This window comes from Heteronotia binoei, chromosome 3 (assembly GCF_032191835.1).
Source record: "Heteronotia binoei isolate CCM8104 ecotype False Entrance Well chromosome 3, APGP_CSIRO_Hbin_v1, whole genome shotgun sequence".
Taxonomy (NCBI): Eukaryota; Metazoa; Chordata; class Lepidosauria; order Squamata; family Gekkonidae; genus Heteronotia; species Heteronotia binoei.
In genome coordinates, this window is record NC_083225.1 from 191,663,905 (window position 1) to 191,684,867 (window position 20,963).

General features: G+C 49.5%; 1 protein-coding gene and 1 non-coding gene across 3 annotated transcripts in view; both read right to left on the minus strand.

Annotated features, from left to right (window-relative positions):
• GDPD5 (glycerophosphodiester phosphodiesterase domain containing 5) overlaps positions 1 to 20,963 on the minus strand; it is a 177,747-nt gene that overhangs the window by 45,536 nt on the left and 111,248 nt on the right. For both annotated transcript variants that reach the window (XM_060235040.1, XM_060235039.1), the window contains exons 8-10: positions 13,890 to 13,972; positions 10,258 to 10,408; positions 2,670 to 2,888 (exon numbers count right to left, since the gene is read on the minus strand). In XM_060235040.1, coding sequence (XP_060091023.1) covers positions 2,670 to 2,888; positions 10,258 to 10,408; positions 13,890 to 13,972 — 453 coding nt within the window. The remainder of the gene's footprint in view (positions 1 to 2,669; positions 2,889 to 10,257; positions 10,409 to 13,889; positions 13,973 to 20,963) is intronic.
• TRNAR-GCG (transfer RNA arginine (anticodon GCG)) lies at positions 885 to 951 on the minus strand. Its single transcript has one exon. It is a non-coding gene; the product is annotated as a tRNA-Arg (tRNA).

The window sequence follows — 20,963 nt, forward strand, 5'->3', positions numbered from 1 at the left end:
CCGCACAGAAAAATAAACTATTGTGAAGAAACTTGGAAGCAAACATGGTCTGCTTAAAAAGGGATTTGGCGGGGGGTGGGAGAGATAGAAAGATGACAGATTGAGGCAATCAACCAGAATAACAATTGACTGGAACAGCCGCTCGTTTGGCTGCCATCTGGGGGCAGGCATTGCTCGGTGGAAAGACAGATGGGATCTATTTACAGAACCTCCCCTCCAGGATAATTGTTCCGTGTGTGGGATTACTACTCAATCCGGGCTTAGCACAACATCAGCAGCAAAGACTCGCACCCTCCATTGGGAAGTTTTAGCTGTTGTTGGCAGCGACGGCCCAAGGGTGCTTAGCCCCCCAGGCAGACTCACTGTCTGCCACCTCGGGGGGCCCTAGGCGTGTGCACATCCCCCCCCAGGCCGGACAACCGCCCCTTCCCTGCTAGAATCGCCCCTACCCTTTTAGATGTGGCCCGGGCATCTCCATGCTCTCTCTTAAGTGAGCACTCAATGAAGCTTTGCGCCCCTCATTTCCAGCGGTTCTGGAATTTGGTCTATAATGGAATTTGGCTGCCAGGGGACTTTATTTATTCATTCGTTCGTTTGCTTGTTTGTTTATATGAACATATGAAGCTGCCTTCTACTGAATCGGACCGTCGGTCCACCAAAGTCTGCATTGCCTACTCAGACTGGCAGCAGCTCTCCAGGGTCTCAAGCTGAGGTTTTTCCTGACTATTTGCCTGGACCCTTTTTAGTTGGAGATGCCGGGGATTGAACCTGGGACCTTCTCCTTCCCAAGCAGATGCTCTACCACTGAGCCACAGCCCCATTCATGGCTCTCCAGGGTCTCCAGCTGAGGTTCTTCACGCCTATTTGCCTGGACCATTTTTAGTTGGAGATGCCAGGGATTGAACCTGGGACCTTCTGCTTCGCAAGCAGATGCTCTAACACTGAGCCACCGTCCCTCCCATTTATACATTTAATTTATATCCTGCCTTCCCTGTCAAAGGCAGGCTCAGGGCGGCTCACAAATTAAGGGTCACACAATCACATTAGTGTAACCAAATAGGATAAAGCAATCATAAACACATAAAACATAAAAACAATTATTAAACATCTACGCGTGCTAATATCATGGTTTCAGACGGCAGACAAATTCTAATGGTGGTTAGCTGTTCTGAAGAGCCAGTTTGGTGTAGAAGAAGATATTGGATTTATATCCCGCCCTCTACTCCGAAGAGTCTCAGAGCGGCTCACAATCTCCTTTCCCTTCCTCCCCCACAACAGGCACCCTGTGAGGTAGATGAAGATATTGGATTTATATCCCGCCCTCCACTCCGAAGAGTCTCAGAGCGGCTCACAATCTCCTTTCCCTTCCTCCCCCACAACAGACACCCTGTGAGGTGGGTGGGGCTGGAGAGGGCTCTCACAACAGCTGCCCTTTTAAGGACAACCTCTGCCAGAGCTATGGCTGACCCAAGGCCATGCTAGCAGGTGCAAGTGGAGGAGTGGGGAATCAAACCCGGTTCTCCCAGATAAGAGTCCGCACACTTAACCACTACACCAAACTGGCTCTCCAGTTTGTAGTAGTGGTTAAGTGTGTAGTGGTTAAGTGTGTTGACTCTTATCTGGGAGAACCGGGTTTGATTCCCCACTCCTTCACTTGCACCTGCTGGAATGGCCTTGGGAAAGCCATAGCTCTGGCAGAGGCTGTCTTTGAAAGCGCAGCTGCTGTGAGAGCCCTCTCAGCCCCATTCATCTCACAGGGTGTCTGTTGTGGGGGAGGAAGGGAAAGGAGATTGTGAGGCACTCTGAGACTCTTCGGAGTGGAGGACGGGATATAAATCCAATATCTTCATCTACCTCACAGGGTGTCTGTTGTGGGGGAGGAAGGGAAAGGAGATTGTGAGCCGCTCTGAGACTCTTCAAAGTGGGGGGCGGGATATAAATCCAATATCTTCATCTACCTCACAGGGTGTCTGTTGTGGGGGGGAAGGTAAAGGAGATTGTGAGCCGCTCTGAGACTCTTCGGAGTGTAGGGCGGGATATAAATCCAATATCTTCATCTACCTCACAGGGTGTCTGTTGTGGGGGAGGGAAGGTAAAGGAGATTGTGAGCCGCTCTGAGACTCTTCGAAGTGGAGGGCGGGATATAAATCCAATATCTTCATCTACCTCACAGGGTGTCTGTTGTAGGGGGGAAGGTAAAGGAGATTGTGAGCCGCTCTGTGACTCTTCAGAGTGGAGGACGAGATATAAATCCATTATCTTCTTCTTTTTCTAGGAGGTCCCAGCGTCGCCATAGCGTGATGAGGTAGACCAGGGGTGGCCAACGGTAGCTCTCCAGATGTTTTTTGTCTATGACTCCCATCAGCCCCAGCCATCGGCCATGCTGGCTGGGGCTGATGGGAGTTGTAGGCAAAAAACATCTGGAGAGCTACCGTTGGCCACCCCTGAGGTAGACCGTTGGCAGTGTCTTCATGGGCCTGTCCCGTTGCTGAAGGTGTTTCCATCATGCGAATGTGCGGCCATTTTGCAGGCCCTGCGGAACTGTGGGGACTTTAAAGCTCAAGCTACAGCAATGGGCTGTTAGCTGTCCCATAGCCGCAGTCCACTACGTTGACTAGCAGGGGCCCCCCCTTCCCAAGATTGCCCCTCGAAAGAGAAACGGAACTCACCGCCTGCTGTGGAACGCCGGAACCCAGAACGGTTTCCAGGGTGATGTTGAGGAAACTGCTGTAGAACGGGTGTTCCCAGGGCAAGTCCTGGAGGTTCAAGAGAACAGTGGCATTGTCCCCGATCGACTCCAGCATGTCGGTCAGCTTGCAAACGGACTGGTTTCTAGCTTGCTTGGCGTCGGAAGCGGAAAGGGAACCGGCAGTCCAGAAGGGGTCATCCTTGGGGAGACAGAAATAGCAAAAATAGCAAAATTAGTAAGAGTCAGCTTTTTTTTTTCATCTTGGTCATTAATTTGCCAGGTTTTTTTTTAAAGGAAAGGAAAGGAAAGGAAAGGAAAGGAAAGGAAAGGAAAGGAAAGGAAAGGAAAGGAAAGGAAAGGAAAGGAAAGGAAAGGAAAGGAAAGGAAAGGAAAGGAAAGGAAAGGAAAGGAAAGGAAAGGAAAGGTCCCCGGTGCAAGCACCAGTCGTTTCCGACTCTGGGGTGACGTTGCTTTCACAACGTTTTCACGGCAGACTTTTTACGGGGTGGTTTGCCATTGCCTTCCCCAGTCATCGACACTTTCCCCTCAGCAAGCTGGGGACTCATTTGACCGATCTCGGAAGGATGGAAGGCTGAGTCAACCTTGAGCCGGCTACTTGAACCCAGCTTCCGCCGGGACTGCCATTGCCTTCCCCAGTCATCTACACTTTCCCCCCAGCAAGCTGGGTACTCATTTTACTGACCTCGGAAGGATGGAAGGCTGAGTCAACCTTGGGCCGGCTACCTGAACCCAGCTTCCACCGGGATTGCTTTCCCCAGTCATCTACACTTTCCCCCAGCAAGCTGGGGACCCATTTTACGGACCTCGGAAGGATAAGGCTGAGTCAACCTTGGGCGGTCTCATTTGGAGTACTGTGTGCAGTTCTGGTTGCCGTACCTCAAAAAGGATATTATAGCATTGGAGAAAGTCCAGAAAAGGACAACTAGAATGATTAAAGGGCTGGAACACTTTCCCTATGAAGAAAGGTTGAAACGCTTGGGACTCTTTAGCTTGGAGAAACGTCGACTGTGGGATGACATGATAGAGGTTTACAAGATAATGCATGGGATGGAGAAAGTAGAGAAAGAAGTACTTTTCTCCCTTTCTCACAATACAAGAACGCGTGGGCAATTTGATGAAATTGCTGAGCAGACAAGTTAAAACGGATAAAAGGAAGTCCTTCTTCACCTAAAGGGTGATTAACATGTGGAATTCACTGCCACAGGAGGTGGTGGCGGCCACAAGCATAGCCACCTTCAAGCGGGGTTTAGATAAAAATATGGAGCAGAGGTCCATCAGTGGCTATTAGCCACAGTGTGTGTGTGTGTGTATATATATATATAATTTTTTGGGCCACTGTGTGACACAGAGTGTTGGACTGGATGGGCCATTGGCCTGATCCAACATGGCTTCTCTTATGTTCTTATGTTGGGCCAGCTACCTGAAAGCTTTCCAAATCTGAACAAGACCCAAACTCTTGAAGACAAAAAGTGGGGAACGGCTCACTAAGACTTACAGGAATTTCTTCGAGGGGTGGGTACCTGGGTTTTCTCCACTACTGGAGCTGAAACTTCTGCCTGACTTCACTTTCTGACATTTTGTGGCTGGCTCAGCTACTGTGGACTAGGGTTGCCTACTGTATACCTAGGGCTGCCCATGGTACCCATGGTACCTATAGAGTTTTCCCTCCCAAATTGCTAGAGTATCCGGGAAACCATAGAGTTTTCCCAGAAATGCCTAGAGGGGCCGGCGCACGATGTCACCAGCATGATTACATCACTTGCGGGTGACATCATTGCACCAGCGACGTCGGGGGGAGGTTCCCCACATCGGCCCAGTGTGGGAGGTTTGGCAGCCCTCCTGTGGACTGAGGAAACAGTACAGGAGAAAAGTTAACCCCAGCCGTCTCCACTGTGATCCAAGCTGTACCTCAATTCTGAGAGGGTTAAATTACAAATTCGAGGGATCCAACCTCAAATATCCAATGTCAAGTTTAGGTTGGCCTGTGGGTGCATCTGCACTCTTCACTTTGAGATACTCCTTGAATAAAGCAGATTTTACCTAAACTCTGTTTCCCACCCCCCCCCCCCACCCCAAAACACTCCAAGAACAGACACAACTTTATAACCCAAAACAGTCCCCAAATCCAATTACCTTTGCTGGTCTGGTCGAGCAGCACATTAGATACAAGCTTCTGCTAACCGTGCTGAAGCACAAGAAGCTACCAAGGACAAAGGAAGTCCACCTACTAGCAAAGATTTCACTGCCCGCATTGAAACCTCCCTTCCCAGTTTTTAAGGACTCCGAAACGGCTTTCAAACTGACTAACCAGCCAACACAAAAATGACTTTCCGGGGCTGACAAACTAGGCCGCAAGGACTGATATCTGTGCTTGCGCAGAGTAGTCTCTAGAAGGCGGAAGCCAAAGAACTCTCGGTATATCCTTTCCAGGAAGATAACAAGACCAGATTGTAAATACGGCCCTTCCATCTGGTTTCTGAACCTTTACAAGATCAGGTTCGCTCGCCGGATTCTGGGTCACCCTTTCAAACTGGAGAGCCAGTCTGGTGTAGTGGTTAAGTGTGCGGACTCTATCTGGGAGAACTGGGTTTGATTCCCCACTCCTCCACTTGCACCTGCTAGCATGGCCTTGGGGTCAGCCATAGCTCTGGCAGAGGTTGTCCTTGGAAGGACAGCTGCTGTGAGAGCCCTCTCCAGCCCCACCCACCTCACAGGGTGACTGTTGTGGGGGAGGAAGGTAAAGGAGATTGTGAGCCGCTCTGAGACTCTTCGGAGTGGAGGGTGGGATATAAATCCAATATCTTCATCTACCTCACAGGGTGTCTGTTGTGGGGGGGAAGGGAAAGGAGATTGTGAGCCGCTCTGAGACTCTTCGGAGTGGAGGGTGGGATATAAATCCAATATCTTCCTCTACCTCACAGGGTGTCTGTTGTGGGAGAGGAAGGGAAAGGAGATTGTGAGCCGCTCTGAAACTCTTCAGAGTGGAGGGCGGGATATAAATCCAATGTCGTCTTCTTCTTCAGACCAGTCTGGATCTGCTGGCCCTCTGTACTGTTGCACAAAGGGGAAGGCCTCCTTATCTGACCAAACAGATGGACCGGGAGAGATTTCATTAATTCTGAAGAGGCCCTTCTCCGATTAGAAGTCCTTTGTGGTATCTCCAGTGCTCAGACATCACTCGGCCTTACATGCAAAAGCTGAGGGGGGGGGGGGGAGAAAGGAATGCAAATATCTTTTGCTCTCTACGGTGCCCCGACTGACTTGACGTGTGGGCCCTTTCTAGCAGGCGAGTCCTTGGGGAAGGACAGATACAAGGTAGGCCGCTCTCTGTGCGTTTTTGCTCTTCAAATGTGGCAGCGTTAGAAATGGCGCGACTACAGCGAGGGCACCCCTGGTTGTTCTCAGATCACTGAAAGCCAGAAAGCCTTCGTTTATTAAAGCAGGAAAGCCAGTACTTTTGGACTGAGAAGAACCCAGCAGCTTTCTGATATCTTCGAAGCAGGACTGTAGCACCCCATGGGTCCTAGGGTTGCCAATCCCTAGGTGGGGGCAGGGGATCCCCCCCGCTTCAGGGTCCTCAGAAAGCGGGAGGAGGGGAGGGAAATGTCTGCTGGGAACTCTATTATTCCCTATGGAGATTTATTCCCATAGAAAATCATGGAGAATTGATCTGCGGGTATCTGGGGCTCTGGGGGGGGGCTGTTTTTTGGGGTAGAGGCACCAAACTTTCAGTATAGCATCTAGTGCCTCTCCCCAAAATACCCCCAAAGTTTCAAAAGGATTGGACCAGGGGGTCCAATTCTATGAGCCCCGAAAGACGGTGCCCCTATGAGCCTCGAAAGACGGTGCCCCTATCCTTCATTATTTCCCATGGAAGGAAGGCATTGAAAAGGTGTGCCGTCCCTTTAAATGTGAGGGCCAGCACTCCCTTTGGAGTTCAGTGATGCTTGTCACAGCCTTGATCTTGGCTCCACCCCTAATGTCTCCTGGCTCCACCCCCAAAGTCCCCAGATATTTCTTGAATTGGACTTGGCAACCCTAACGGGCCTGCAGGGGCTAGCCTCCTTGTGGATTTTATGGGCCCCCTCCCCAAGCCTTGGCTCCCCCCTGGAGACCCCTCCCCCCAATTGCCTCAGCACGTGAAGCAGGTAGCAGCACTGGCAAGCTCTCCCCTGAAGCCCTCTGAGCAGAGTTGGGTGGGAGGGCAGATTCCAAAAGCAGAGTGCGTAGGTGGGCAGCCAGCCCCACCCCCTGCTCCCAGAAGCTCTTAGTCCTGCCGTGAAGAGCTGGGAGCTCCACGTGTTGCCTTGTTTTCCACCATGAGCCTGAATGGTAAGTTCTTGAGTGGGTGGGAGGAGAGGCCCCTAGATTGCACAGGCCGCAAGAGCAGCTAGAGTCCTTTCGGGGCGGGGAGGAAGGGAGGAGGATAGCCAGGAGGAGGGAGACTTGTCTTAGCAATAGTCTGTGCGAAAAGGATCTCGGGGTCTTAGTGGACTATACGCTGAATATGAGTCAACAGGGTGATGCGGTGGCTAAAAAGGCAAATGCGATTTTGGGCTGTATCGACAGAAGTCTAGTGTCCAGATCACGTGATGTGATGGTATCCCTTTACTCTGCTCTGGGAAGACCTCACCTGGAGTCTTGTGTTCAGTTTTGGACACCACATTTTAAAAAGGATATAGACAAGCTGGAACGGGTCCAGAGGAGGGCGATGAAGATGGTGAGGGGTCTGGAGACCAAGTCCTATGAGGAAAGGTTGAAGGAGTTGGGCATGTTTAGCCTGGAGAGGAGGCAGCTGAGAGGTGATAGGATCACCATCTTCAAGTACTTGAAGGGCTGTCCTATAGAGGATGAGGTAGAATTGTTTTCTGTGGCCCCAGAAGGTAGGACCAGAACCAATGGGTTTAAAATTAAATCAAAAGAGTTTCCGGCTCAACATGAGGAAGAACTTCGTGACCCTTAGAACGATTCCTCAGTGGAACAGGCTTCCTCGGGAGGTGGTGGGCTCTCCTTTCTTGGAGGTTTTTAAACAGAGGCTAGATGGCCATTTGGCAGCAATGAAGATCCTGTGAATTTAGGGGAAGGTGTTTGTGAGTTTCCTTCATTGTGCAGGGGGTTGGACTAGATGACCCTGGAGGTCCCTTCCAACTCTAGGATTCTATGATTCTCCTTTGGACGTTCTTCAACAGAGGCTAGATGGCCCCCTGACAGCAATGAAGATCCTGTGAATTTAGCGGGAGGTGATTGTGAGTTTCCTGTCTTGTGCAGGGGATTGGACTAGATGTCCCTGGAGGTCCCTTCCAACTCAGGAGGTGGTGGGCTCTCCTTCCTTGGAGGTTTGTAAACAGAGACTGGATGGCCATCTGACAGCAATGAAGATCCTGTGAATTTAGGGGGAGGTGTTTGTGAGTTTCCTCCATTGTGCAGGAGGTTGGACTAGATGACCCTAGAGGTACCTTCCAACTCAGGAGGTGGTGGGCTCTCCTTCCTTGGAGGTTTTTAAACAGAGACTGGATGGCCATCTGACAGCAATGAAGATCCTGTGAATTGAGGGGGAGGTGTTTGTGAGTTTCCTGCGTTGCGCAGGGGTTGGACTAGATGTCCCTGGAGGCCCCTTCCAACTCAGGAGGTGGTGGGCTCTCCTTCCTTGGAGGTTTTTAAACAGAGACTGGATGGCCATCTGACAGCAATGAGGATCCTGTGAATTTAGGGGGAGGTGTTTGTGAGTTTCCTGCGTTGCGCAGGGGGTTGGACTTGATGTCCCTGGAGGTCCCTTCCAACTCAGGAGGTGGTGGACTCTCCTTCCTTGGAGGTTTTTAAACAGAGACTGGATGGCCATCTGACAGCAATGAAGATCCTGTGAATTTAGGGGGAGGTGTTTGTGTGTTTCCTGCATTGTGCAGGGGGTTGGATTAGATGACCCTAGAGGTACCTTCCAACTCTATGATTCTGTGATTCAGCACATGTCTCCCACAGCCAGCACGTGCAAGCCACACTTGTTCCCTGCTGCTCTCGGTTGCAGAAGGGCACAGGAAAGCAGGGAAATGGGGAGGGAGTGCAGAGATACAAACCAGCCTTCTTTTGAGCTTCAGAATTGGAAGTTGATCACTGCAGACTGAGCTCCAGGAAAGGTAGAAGGAGAATCAGAACTTACGTGCAATTTAAATCACACTGTACAGGGAAGGAAGAGGGGTGGCCCCCAGACTCTTCACCCCCATTGCCCCCCTTTTACAGCCCCGCTGTTGCCCCCTCCCTCTGTGATTCTTAGCTATGGGACTGCTTCAAAGGATAACAGAATTCTACTGCCACGTCAGCCTTCCTGAACTAGAGCCTGCTTCTTCAAATGTTATCAATAGATCATCACCGGGCAGTGATTTCTACGTAGGGGGAGTATGAAAATGAGCAATAAAACAGACCCAGGACACGGAGTCATAGAAGGCAAGAAGTGAAAGGAGACACGTTTTGGGCACCACATTTTAAGAAGGATCTAGACAAGCTGGAAGGGGTCCAGAGGAGGGCGACGAAGATGGTGAGGGGTCTGGAGACCAAGTCCTATGAGAAAAGGTTGAAGGAGCGGGGGATGTTTAGCCTGGAGAGGAGGCGGCTGAGAGGTGATAGGATCACCATCTTCAAGTACTTGAAGGTTCTCATCTAGAGGATGAGGGATGTGGAGACCGAGTCCTATGAGGAAAGGTTGAAAGAGCTGGGGATGTTTAGCCTGGACAGGAGGCAGCTGAGAAGTGATAGGATCACCATCTTCAAGTACTTGAAGGTTCTCATCTAGAGGATGAGGGATGTGGAGACCGAGTCCTATGAGGAAAGGTTGAAAGAGCTGGGGATGTTTAGCCTGGACAGGAGGCAGCTGAGAAGTGACAGGATCACCATCTTCAAGTACTTGAAGGGCTGTCCTCTAGAGGATGGGGTGGAATTGTTTTCTGTGACCCCAGAAGGTAGGACCAGAACCAGTGGGTTGCAATTAAATCAGAAGAGTTTCCGGCTCAACATTCCTGACGGTTAGAGCGGTTCCTCAGTCGAACAGGCTTCCTCCTTGGGAGGTGGTGGGCTCTCCTTCCTTGGAGGTTTTGAAAGAGAGGCTAGCTGGCCATCTGACAGCGATGAGGAATTTAGGGGGAGGTGTTTGTGAGTTTCCTGCATTGTGCAGGGGGTTGGACTAGATGACCCTGGAGATCCTTTCCAACTCTAGGATTCTATGATTCTCCTTTGGAGGTTCTTCAACAGAGGCTCGATGGCCATCTGACAGCGATGAGGATCCTATGAATTTAGGGGGATGTGTTTGTGAGTTTCCTGCATTGTGCAGGGGATTTCACTAGATGACCCTGGAGGTCCCTTCCAACTCTAGGATTCTATAATTCTATGTAAAATTGAAAATTAAACGCCACAAGCAGCCTTGAGAAGTGCTTTTGCGGAAAGACATTTTTTTTTCTTTTGCTCTCACACAGCCAGAAAACTCGTGCTGAAAAACAGCCTCAAAAACTTAGTCCAGGAGCTTGCTGACTTGCTGGCCTCCAGGAAATCACCTCACCCACCTCGAAGAACCATTCGCCGGCGTTGAGACTCTCAAGGTCCGTCCAGTTGAACATGGAAGAATGCTCAGAGGCCAGCTCTGGAAACACCTCCTCCACGTTGGTGGTCCTCCGCAGAGTCGTATCGTGCATTAGGAAAGGCACCCCGTCATAACTGGAGAAGAGAAAGGACAAGGCTCAGAAACACAGAGATATTGATGCCGAGGATCATCTAGTCGAATCTGCAGTGGCCAAACCTAGTGGCCAAACTGCAGCTCAGGAGCCACATGTGGCCTTTCCTTCCTTCCTTCCTTCCTTCCTTCCTTCCTTCCTTCCTTCCTTCCTTCCTTCCTTCCTTCCTTCCTTCCTTCCTTCCTTCCTTCCTTCCTTCCTTCCTTCCCTCAAACATTTGACATCCCTCTCTTGCAGCTCTCAGACATCTGAGAGCCAGTTTGGTGTAGTGGTTAAGTGCGAGGACTGTTATCCGGGAGAACCTTGCTTGATTCCCCATTCCTCCACTTACACCTGCTGGAATGGCCTTGGGTCAGCCATAGCTCTCTTATCTGGGAGAGCTGGGTTGGATTCCCCACTCCTCCACTTGCACCTGCTGGAATGGCCTTGAGTCAGCCATAGCTCTCTGCTGTTCCAGCAGCTGCAAGTGGAGGAGTGGGGAATCCAACCCGGTTCTCCCAGATAAGAGAGTTATGGCTGACCCAAGGCCATTCCAGCAGCTGCAACCTCTCGAGCCACAATTTGGCCACCCCGATCAAAACTTTTGGTCTACAACTAGGAGGTGTGTCCATCTGCTTGACTGAAGTATATTGCTGTTTTCATATGTACTTGGTGAAGTGACTAATCTGTTAATGAATGCTATCATTACCTATGGGACCATCTAGTGTTCAAGGACCTTTAAACCCTGGAAATAACAGAAGCAACCCAGTAGCTTAGTTTTGACATGATGAAGTCAACGGGGTTTGTAATTCAGTTTCTCCAGGAGAAGGCAGAAGATATGCATGTGTGCAACAGATGTAGGTGGGGCTGAGAGAGCCGTGACAGAACTGCTCTTGAGAGGAACAGCTCTGCGAGAACTCAAGATCACACTAGCAGGTACATGCGGAGGAGTGGAGAATCAAACCTGGTTCTCCCAGATAAGAGTCCGTGCACTTAACCACCATACCAAACTGGCTGGGTTTGGTGTAGCGGGTAAGTGCACAGACTCTTATCTGGAAAAACCAGGTTTGATTCCCCTCTCCTCCACTTGCAGCTGCTGGAATGGTCTTGGGTCAGACATAGTTCTCGTAGCAGTTGTCCTTGAAAGGGCAGCTTCCGGGAGAGCTCTCTCAGTCTCACCCACCTCACAGGGTGTCTGTTGCGGGGGAAGAAGATAAAGGAGATTGTAAGCTGCTCTGAGACACTGATTCAGAGAGAAGGGTGGAGTATAAATCTACCGTCTTCTTCTTCTTGGGTGGGGCTCTTGCCCAGCAGGCTTTTTGATTGGTCAGTGGGCATCTGATCAGTTGCGCAGATTAAAATAACAGATCTTGGTGGCAGTTGCTAGCACACTGTTGGTTTTATTTTCTCTCTGACCCTTCTTTCTCCATGTACCTTTTAAAATAGAAGTGTGAGGACGTCTCGTGTCCTGGCCCCACTGATGGACCTCCTAATGGCACCTCGTTTATTTGGCCACTGTGTGACACAGAGTGTTGGACTGGAGGGGCCATTGGCCTGATCCATCATGGCTTCTCTTATGTTCTTATGTGACACAGTGTTGGACTGGATGGGCCACTGGCCTGATCCATCATGGCTGCTCTTATGTTCTTATGTGACACAGAGTGTTGGACTGGATGGGCCACTGGCCTGATCCAACATGGCTTCTCTTATGTTCTTCTGTGACTCAGAGTGTTGGACTGGATGGGCCACTGGCCTGATCCAACATGGCTTCTCTTATGTTCTTATGTGACACAGAGTGTTGGACTGGAGGGGCCACTGGCCTGATCCATCATGGCTTCTATTATGTTCTTATGTGACATAGTGTTGGACTGAATGGGCCACTGGCCTGATCCATCATGGCTGCTCTTATGTTCTTATGTGACACAGAGTGTTGGACTGGATGGGCCATTGGCCTGATCCAACATGGCTTCTCTTATGTTATTCTGTGACTCAGAGTGTTGGACTGGAGGGGCCACTGGCCTGATCCAACATGGCTTCTCTTATGTTCTTATGTGACACAGAGTGTTGGACTGGATGGGCCATTGCCCTGATCCAACATGGCTTCTCTTATGTTCTTATGTGACACAGAGTGTTGGACTGGATGGGCCATTGCCCTGATCCAACATGGCTTCTCTTATGTTCTTATGTGACACAGAGTGTTGGACTGGATGGGCCATTGCCCTGATCCAACATGGCTTCTCTTATGTTCTTATGTGACACAGAGTGTTGGACTGGATGGGCCACTGCCCTGATCCAACATGGCTTCTCTTATGTTCTTATGTGACACAGAGTGTTGGACTGGATGGGCCACTGGCCTGATCCAACAGGGCTTCTCTTATGTTCTTATGTGACACAGAGTGTTGGACTGGATGGGCCATTGCCCTGATCCAACATGGCTTCTCTTATGTTCTTATGTGACACAGAGTGTTGGACTGGATGGGCCACTGGCCTGATCCAACAGGGCTTCTCTTATGTTCTTATGTGACACAAAGTGTTGGACTGGATGGGCCACTGGCCTGATCCAACAGGGCTTCTCTTATGTTCTTATGTGACACAGAGTGTTGGACTGGAGGGGCCACTGGCCTGATCCAACATGGCTTCTCTTATGTTCTTATGTGACACAGAGTGTTGGACTGGAGGGGCCATTGGCCTGATCCAACATGGCTCCTCTTATGTTCTTATGTGACACAGAGTGTTGGGCTGGATGGGCCACTGGCCTGATCCAACATGGCTTCTCTTATGTTCTTATGTGACACAGAGTGTTGGACTGGATGGGCCATTGCCCTGATCCAACATGGCTTCTCTTATGTTCTTATGTGACACAGAGTGTTGGACTGGATGGGCCACTGGCCTGATCCAACAGGGCTTCTCTTATGTTCTTATGTGACACAGAGTGTTGGACTGGAGGGGCCATTGGCCTGATCTAACATGGCTTCTCTTATGTTCTTATGTGACACAGAGTGTTGGACTGGAGGGGCCATTGGCCTGATCCAACATGGCTCCTCTTATGTTCTTATGTGACACAGAGTGTTGGGCTGGATGGGCCACTGGCCTGATCCAACATGGCTTCTCTGATGTTCTTTTGTGTCACAGAGTGTTGGACTGGATGGGCCATTGCCCTGATCCAACATGGCTTCTCTGATGTTCTTATGTGACACGGAGTGTTGGACTGGACGGGCCATTGCCTTGATCCAACATGGCTTCTTTTATGTTCTTATGTGACACAGAGTGTTGGACTGGATGGGCCACTGGCCTGATCCAACATGGCTTCTCTTATGTTCTTAAATAATACCCCTCTTATGCCCTGTCCTTGGGCTTCCTCTGTGTGTGTGCCCACATGACATTCATTTTGCTGCGCCCACTACACCCACATTAGATTTCCAACGGTGCCCACGGGCTCCAAGAGGTTAGGGCCTCTGCTCGAGGGGCGAGGAGGGCACACTCACCTGATCACCACGTCCGCCTGAATGCCGTAGATTTCCTGCTCCAGGGCCTTCTGGAAGGACATCAAAGTGTTTTCGGGCGCCAGCTGGGAAAATGCAAAAAAAAACATGGAGAGATTCAGAACTCACAGGCTGCCAAAGCCGACACCAAACAGACGGCAGATCGAAAGGCCGACATCCTGGAAGCGACGGGGAGAAAAGGTAGTCCGAAAGAGACACTGTGAAAAATCTGATTGCGGAATCTAAGAGGATTCCTGTGTGTGGTTCAGACAAATCGTAGCTTCATGGTGGGAACAAGCAGGGTTGCCGATCCCCAAGTGGTGGCAGGGGATCCCCCGGTTTGGAGGCCCTCCCCCTGCTTCGGGATCATCAGAAAGCGGGGGGACGGGAGGGAAATGCCTGCTGGGCACTCCATTATTCCCTATGGAGACCGATTCCCATAGGGTATAATGGAGAACTGATCTGTGGGTATTTGGGGCTCTTTGGGAGCTGTTTTTTTGGGATAGAGGCACCAAATTTGCAGCATAGCATCCAATGATTCTCCTCAAAATATCCTCCAAGTTTCAAAAGGATTGGACCGGGGGTCCAATTCTATGAGCCCCCAAAGAAAGCGCCCCTATGCTTCATAATTTCCAATGAGGGAAGGCATTTAAAAGATGTGAGGCCTCTTTAAATTTGAAAGCCGGAACTCCCTTTCGGAGTTCAATTGTGCTTGCCACATCCTTGCTCCTGGCTCCACCCCCGTATGTGTTCTGGCTCCACCCCAAAGGTATCCAGGCTCCGCCCCCAAAGTCCCCAGATATTTCCTGAAATGGGACTTGGCAACTCTAGAAACAAGCCTGGATTATCCTGAGGCTCTGGTGTTAACTTCGATATATGAATATATAACTTCGATATATGAATACAGAGCTTGCTTTGTAGAAAAATCCCAGCAGGAACTCATTTGAGTATTAGACCACACTCCCTGATGTCACCATTGTTTCACACAGGGCTTTTTTTGTAGAAAAGGCCCAGCAGGAACTCATTTGAATATTAGACCACACCCCCTGACATCACCATTGTTTCACAAAGGGCTTTTGTAGAAAAAGCCAGGCAGGAACTCATTTGAATATTAGACCACACTTCCTGATGTCACTATTGTTTCACGCAGGGCTTTTTTTTAAAAAAAGAAAAAGCCCAGCAGGAACTAATTTGCATAGTAGGCCACACCCCCTGATGGCACCATTGTTCCACGCAGGGCTTTTTTGTGGAGAAAGGGTAGCAGGGACTCATTTGCATATCAAGCCACACCCCCTGGGGCCGAGCCAGCCAGAACTGCGTTGCTGTGCGTCCCCACTCCAAAAAAAAGCCCTGTATGAATCCACACACACACAGTCTGCCCTTAACCCTAACCTCCCACACAGCCCCGTCCGTCACCTCAGGCCCCGCTCCATCTTCTGCCACTAACTGAGGCCACACGACACACAGAGAGTAACACAGCAAAAGGACAGAAAAATAAAGGTACATCACCCACCGTGACAACCAGCTTCTATTATTGAATTATACAAAGTCAACAAAGATAAACATACTCGTATAAATTCCACCATCATAAATTACAAAACAACCATAACTTTTAGTCCTTAATGAAAAAGGAAGCATTAGCACCAAGAGTCCTTTTCATCCTGTGGTAAAACTTCCCATCTCGTTCCATGAAATCCTGGTGTAGTGCTCCAGATGTTTAATGTTTGTCAAAAAAATGCAGCCAATAATCCAAGTTTCCGAGGACGAGGTCGTACGGAACCCTTGTTTCCCGTGAGCTTCTTCAAGCTGCAATAATCCTCTTAGCAATTGAGCTTCCTCAAGCTGCAATAATCCTCTTAGCAATTTCTCTTAAGAATTAGGCCAAACAGCCAGCGAGTTTAAACGAACACCTTCAAGGAAGCTCAATTGCTAAGAGGATCACTGCGGCTTGAAGAAGCTCACACGAAACGAGGGTTCCGTACGACCTTGTCCTTGGAAACTTGGATTATTGGCTGCATTTTTTGACAAACATTAAACATCTGGAGTACTACACCAGGATTTCATGGAACGAGACACTAACGGAGGCCAGGCACATCGGTATAAGCAGCGGGGCCTGTTTGGTTGCGGCACCCCGGATAAGACACGCCCTGCCTGCTAGCCATACACCCAGGGCCGGATCTGTTGCGTTTCTAGGGCCAGATGAAGATGCACAGGCTCGTGCAGGCTTCTTGCGGATTGGCCCGTGAGCCGGTCTGTTACTCGTCGGGCATTGGACGACTGGATAATCCATCGTTTTTCGTTTCCCACCTTGACATCTTGCCGTTTTCTGAAAACACCATCGGTGAATTGCTATCGATTTGTTTTACGTCTGCCTCGGTCGCTCCCCTCCCTTTTCGCGACTTTTCTGTTTGCTTGTTTGCACGGCTGCTGTGATCTGCAGGAGGTATATTTCTACTGATTCCCTGACTGCCAATTCACACCACCACCCCATAGTGTTTCTACACTCCCGTCTCCCCCCACTCTCTAAACAGCACGGTTTTTTTTGGGGGGGGGAGTGTCACTGAACAGGAGGGGGAGGGAAGGAAGGAAGGAAATCCTGATTCACTAACAAAGGTTTTCCATTTAGATAAATCCAAGAGGGCAGCCGTGTTGGCCTGAAGCAGCTGAACAGAGCAGGAGTCGAGCGGCACCTTTGAGACCAACCAAGTTGGTTGGTCTTAAAGGCGACGCTCGACTCCTGCTTTGTTCAAAGGTTTTCCATTGTTGATTTACTGCATGATTCGACCCAGAGCTTCAATGAGCATTTGTTGACGTCTTTTTTTGTCCAAACGAGGTGGTTTTTAATTGGTAGCCCACTCTTTTTTGTGCTGGCTTACTCTGTAAGCACCCGTGAAAGCTTTAAAACCAAAAGCAAGGCGTTTCTCCATTAAAAGTACGTCTGAGCACGCAACGACGGCCTGCCCCGCCTTTCTGTGTTACGAGAAAGACATCCCAATAAGTGAACTCGGAAGACTGCCCGTGGAAGAGATTTCCTCGCCACCTGTCACTGCCTTGCTCCTTCGTCCCTCATACATGGTTTTCCCTTACTCGCAACAACCCTGCAGGGCAGGTCACGCAAAAGACAATATGACTGACCCAACTCACCTAGCGTGCTTTCTAATTGGGTGGGGATTGGAAACTGGGTCTCTGCCCAACTCCCCAACCACAGTGCTTTTGCTGGCTTTCAAGAAGTCCCCAAGAAAGAACTTATGACTGCCCTTCTCTATCAGCTCCAGCAGGGCTTTTGTTGGTAGAAAATGCTCAGCAGGAACTCATTTGCCTATTAGGCCACACCCCCTGACACCACCACAAATAGATTTAAGGGCAGCTTCTATCCAAGTGCTGTGGTTAGGCTAAATGCAGCGCTATGAATGGTTATTTGTTTTAGATGTAGGCTAATGTGGGGTCATGAATGGTTATTTGTTTTAGATGTATTTAAATTGTTTATGTATATGTCTTTTCTTTAGTGTTGATGTGTTGGTATGTTTGTGGAAGAGCACCTCATTTCGTTGCTCTCATTTTCCTTTTTTGAGAACAATGACAATAAATCTATCTATCTATCTATCTATCTATCTATCTATCTATCTATCTATCTATCTATCTATCTATCTATCTATCTATCTATCTATCTATCTATCCTATCTATCTATCTATCGTTTCATACAGCGCTTTTCTGCAGAAGAAGCCCAGCAGGAGCTCATTTGCATATTAGGCCACACCCCCTTGACAGCACAATTGTTTCACGCGAGGCTTTTTGTAGAAAAAGCCCAGCAGGAACTCATTTGTATATTAGGCCACACCCCCTGACACCTCCATTGTTTCACACAGCGCTTTCCTGCAGAAGCCCAGCAAGAGCTCATTTGCATATTAGGCCACACCCCCTTGACATCACAATTGCTTCACGCAAGGCTTTTTAAAGAAGAAGCCCAGCAGGAACTCATTTGTATATTAGGCCACACCCCCTGAGACCTCCATTGTTTCACACGGGGCTTTTTTTTTTTTTTAGAAAAAGCCCAGCAGGAGCTCAATTGCATATTAGGCCACACACCCTGACACCACCATTGTTTCACACAGGGCTTTTTTGAAGAAGAAGCCCAGCAGGAACTCATTTGCATATTAGGCCACACCCCTAACTGTGAGGAAAAGCCCCCTACTTTTCATACATGTGAACATCATGATCACCAGCATGGTTGCCAGGGTGCCTGGAGATTTGACTCTCACACCTCTGCTCTAAGAAGTGGACTTTGCTTACAGTTTCTAAGGCTTATATGGCAGCTTTGCATTCTACATCTCTGAAGAGTGTTAGCCAGAACTACAGACATGCTCCAGCTGCTCCTTGTGTGCCCAGTCTTGGCCACTGCAGTGGAAGAAGCCAGGCCACCATGTTTCCAGCCTGGCTCCATGGACCTAAAGCTAACAACAGCAGAATCCATCTTGCTTTCCTGATCCAAGCATACCCTGCCAGGCTGAACTCATTCCTTCTTAGTGGGAAAGTCACACGTACACACCCTGAGCCTGCAAGCAACCATCTGTTTTATGAATGGATTAATAGCTCCACTGTTGATCCTATTGCTCAGCAATACCAGAACAATAAATCTTGCCCAGCAGAAGATGAGAAAGAGGAAGGACATCTCCTGTCTCCATCAAGTCTTTTGTCTACACCGGGTGGTACCTAGGCCAGCATTTGATTCCCTATTGTCACCTTCCCAGCTAATCCCATTTAATCTTAAGTATCCAGCCATTTCCATTCTCACCCTAGTCTAATACCTTGGAGCCGCCCCAGGCAGCATCGCAGCTTGGAAATTCCAGCTTCACCAGACTAAGGTGAAGTTCATTGGTCAAAACTGGCATCCAATTAGGTGTCAGCAAGGGATGTCCAGCCTCCTTGGTCATCATAGAGCCTCCCCCTGCTCCTCCCCGAGACCTCCCAGCACCTAAGGGGTCTAAGAGAGTCTATTTAACCTCTGACCCAACTCCACTCATGTGTGCCTTCTATTCAGCAACCCACCTTCCGCTGTCTAGATCCATCCCCAATTCTGGCCACAGTTTTGGGTCCATTTCCCCTGTCCTCTCATGTCGCCATTGGAACCTTCCTGGAAGAACTACGATGGTAAATATCGCCCTGTATGTCTACCCTGATATGTGTCCCTATCAATCTATCTATTTTCCTAGACCTGTATGAATGTGTGAATGTTTTGTATTTTACCTTGTGTGAAAGAACTATTGTTTCAAATAAATTACAATTGATTTTATTAAATTAGAGTCCTCTATTGAGCATTGACTCTCTGATCGGTTGAGCCTCGTATACACAGATAATAAAAGATTCCTATTGGGACAACTGTCTCTCAGTCTAATTCCCCAATCTCATTTTGAGAGCAGTTTCCTAACAGACACCACCATTGTTTCACACAGGGCTTTTTCTACAAAAAAGCAGGAGCTCATTTGTATATTAGGCCACACTCCCTGACATCACGTCTCACACAGGGCTTTTTTTGTAGAAAAGGCCCAGCAGGAACTCATTTGCATATTAGGCCACACTCCCTGATCCTAAGCCAGCCGCTCTCCCGTTCCATCCATACCCTGTGGCTAATAGCCACTGATGGACCGCTGCTCCAGATGTTTTTCCAATCTCCTCTTGAAACCATCTATGCCTGTAGCTGTCCCCCCCCTCCTGTGGCAGTGAATTCCACGTGTTCATCACCCTTTGGCTGGAGAAGGACTTCCTTTTATCCGTTCTAACCCAACTGCTCAGCGACAGAGACTTCCGAGGGAGATTCTGCAGAGGAAGGCGACAGCGCACCACCTCTGCTTCTCGCTTGCCTGGAAAGCCCCTTGCTGGGGTCACTACAAGTCAGCTATGACTCTAGGGCGCTTCACACACACACACACACACACACAGAACACACTGACTGCTTTCCCCACATACAAAAAAGGTAAAGGAAAGGTCCCCTGTGCAAGCACCAGTCGTTTCCGACTCTGGGGTGACATCGCATCACGATGTTCTCACAGAAGACTTTTTTTTTACAGGGCGGTTTGCCTGTGGCGCAGAGTGTGAAAAGCTGCAGCGCTGCAGGCCTAAGCTCTGCTCACGACATGAGTTCGATCCCCAGTGGAAGCTGGGTTTTCAGGTAGCCGGCTCGAGGTTGACTCAGCCTTCCATCCTTCCGAGGTCGGTCAAATGAGTCCCCGGCTTGCTGGGGGGGGGGGGGAAGTGTAGATGACTGGGGAAGGCAAGGGCAAAACCACCCCGTCAAAAGTCTGCCGTGAAAACGTTGCGAAAGCAACGTCACCCCAGAGTCGGCAACGACCGGTGCTTGCGCAGGGGACCTTTCCTTTTCCTTGCCATTGCCTTCCCTCATCATCTACACTTACAACACAAATCCATACGGAGAGCGGCATTCAAAAAACCAACGATATCGGCAGATTTCAAAAGGTCACGACAGCGCCGGGAAAGGCGAGTTGTACGTATTTACACCTGTCCTGCCTGCGAGAGTCTATACAGAAGAGGGAAACAGGCCTCTCTGAAGGTCGACGCAGAAAGAGGAAGCTACTGCAACAAAAAGATTGAACGGGACAGAAAAGGATTAGAAAGGCTGAGAAAAACCTGCAGAGGAAGAGAAGGCGGTGGCAGGGGTGGGGGGGAGAGAAGCGCTCTCTCTCTCTCGCCACTTAAAAACCTGGATTCCGGAAGGAAAAGATTTGTATTGTAGAAAAGGCCACTAAACAATTGGATGAATTATGTATTAGGCTGATGATTTTCTTTTCTTTTTTGGGGGGGTGGGGGTGGGGGAATTTCCCACAATCCCTTTGGAGTTGCTGGCAAGCCAAAAGAACATCACCGTCTGACTGCTGCAGGGATTCTCGGATACACCCCGGTTTCAAGCTTGGTAACCCTCAGACGAGCACCGGAGACCTCATCCAGAGATTTGAAATATAGAACCAATATGAATCAGTGATGGCAGTTATGGCCTGCGGTCAAAGAGTTACGACTTACGCATAACCTGACATTATGTGGTTGGCTCCACCTCCTGCGGCGGC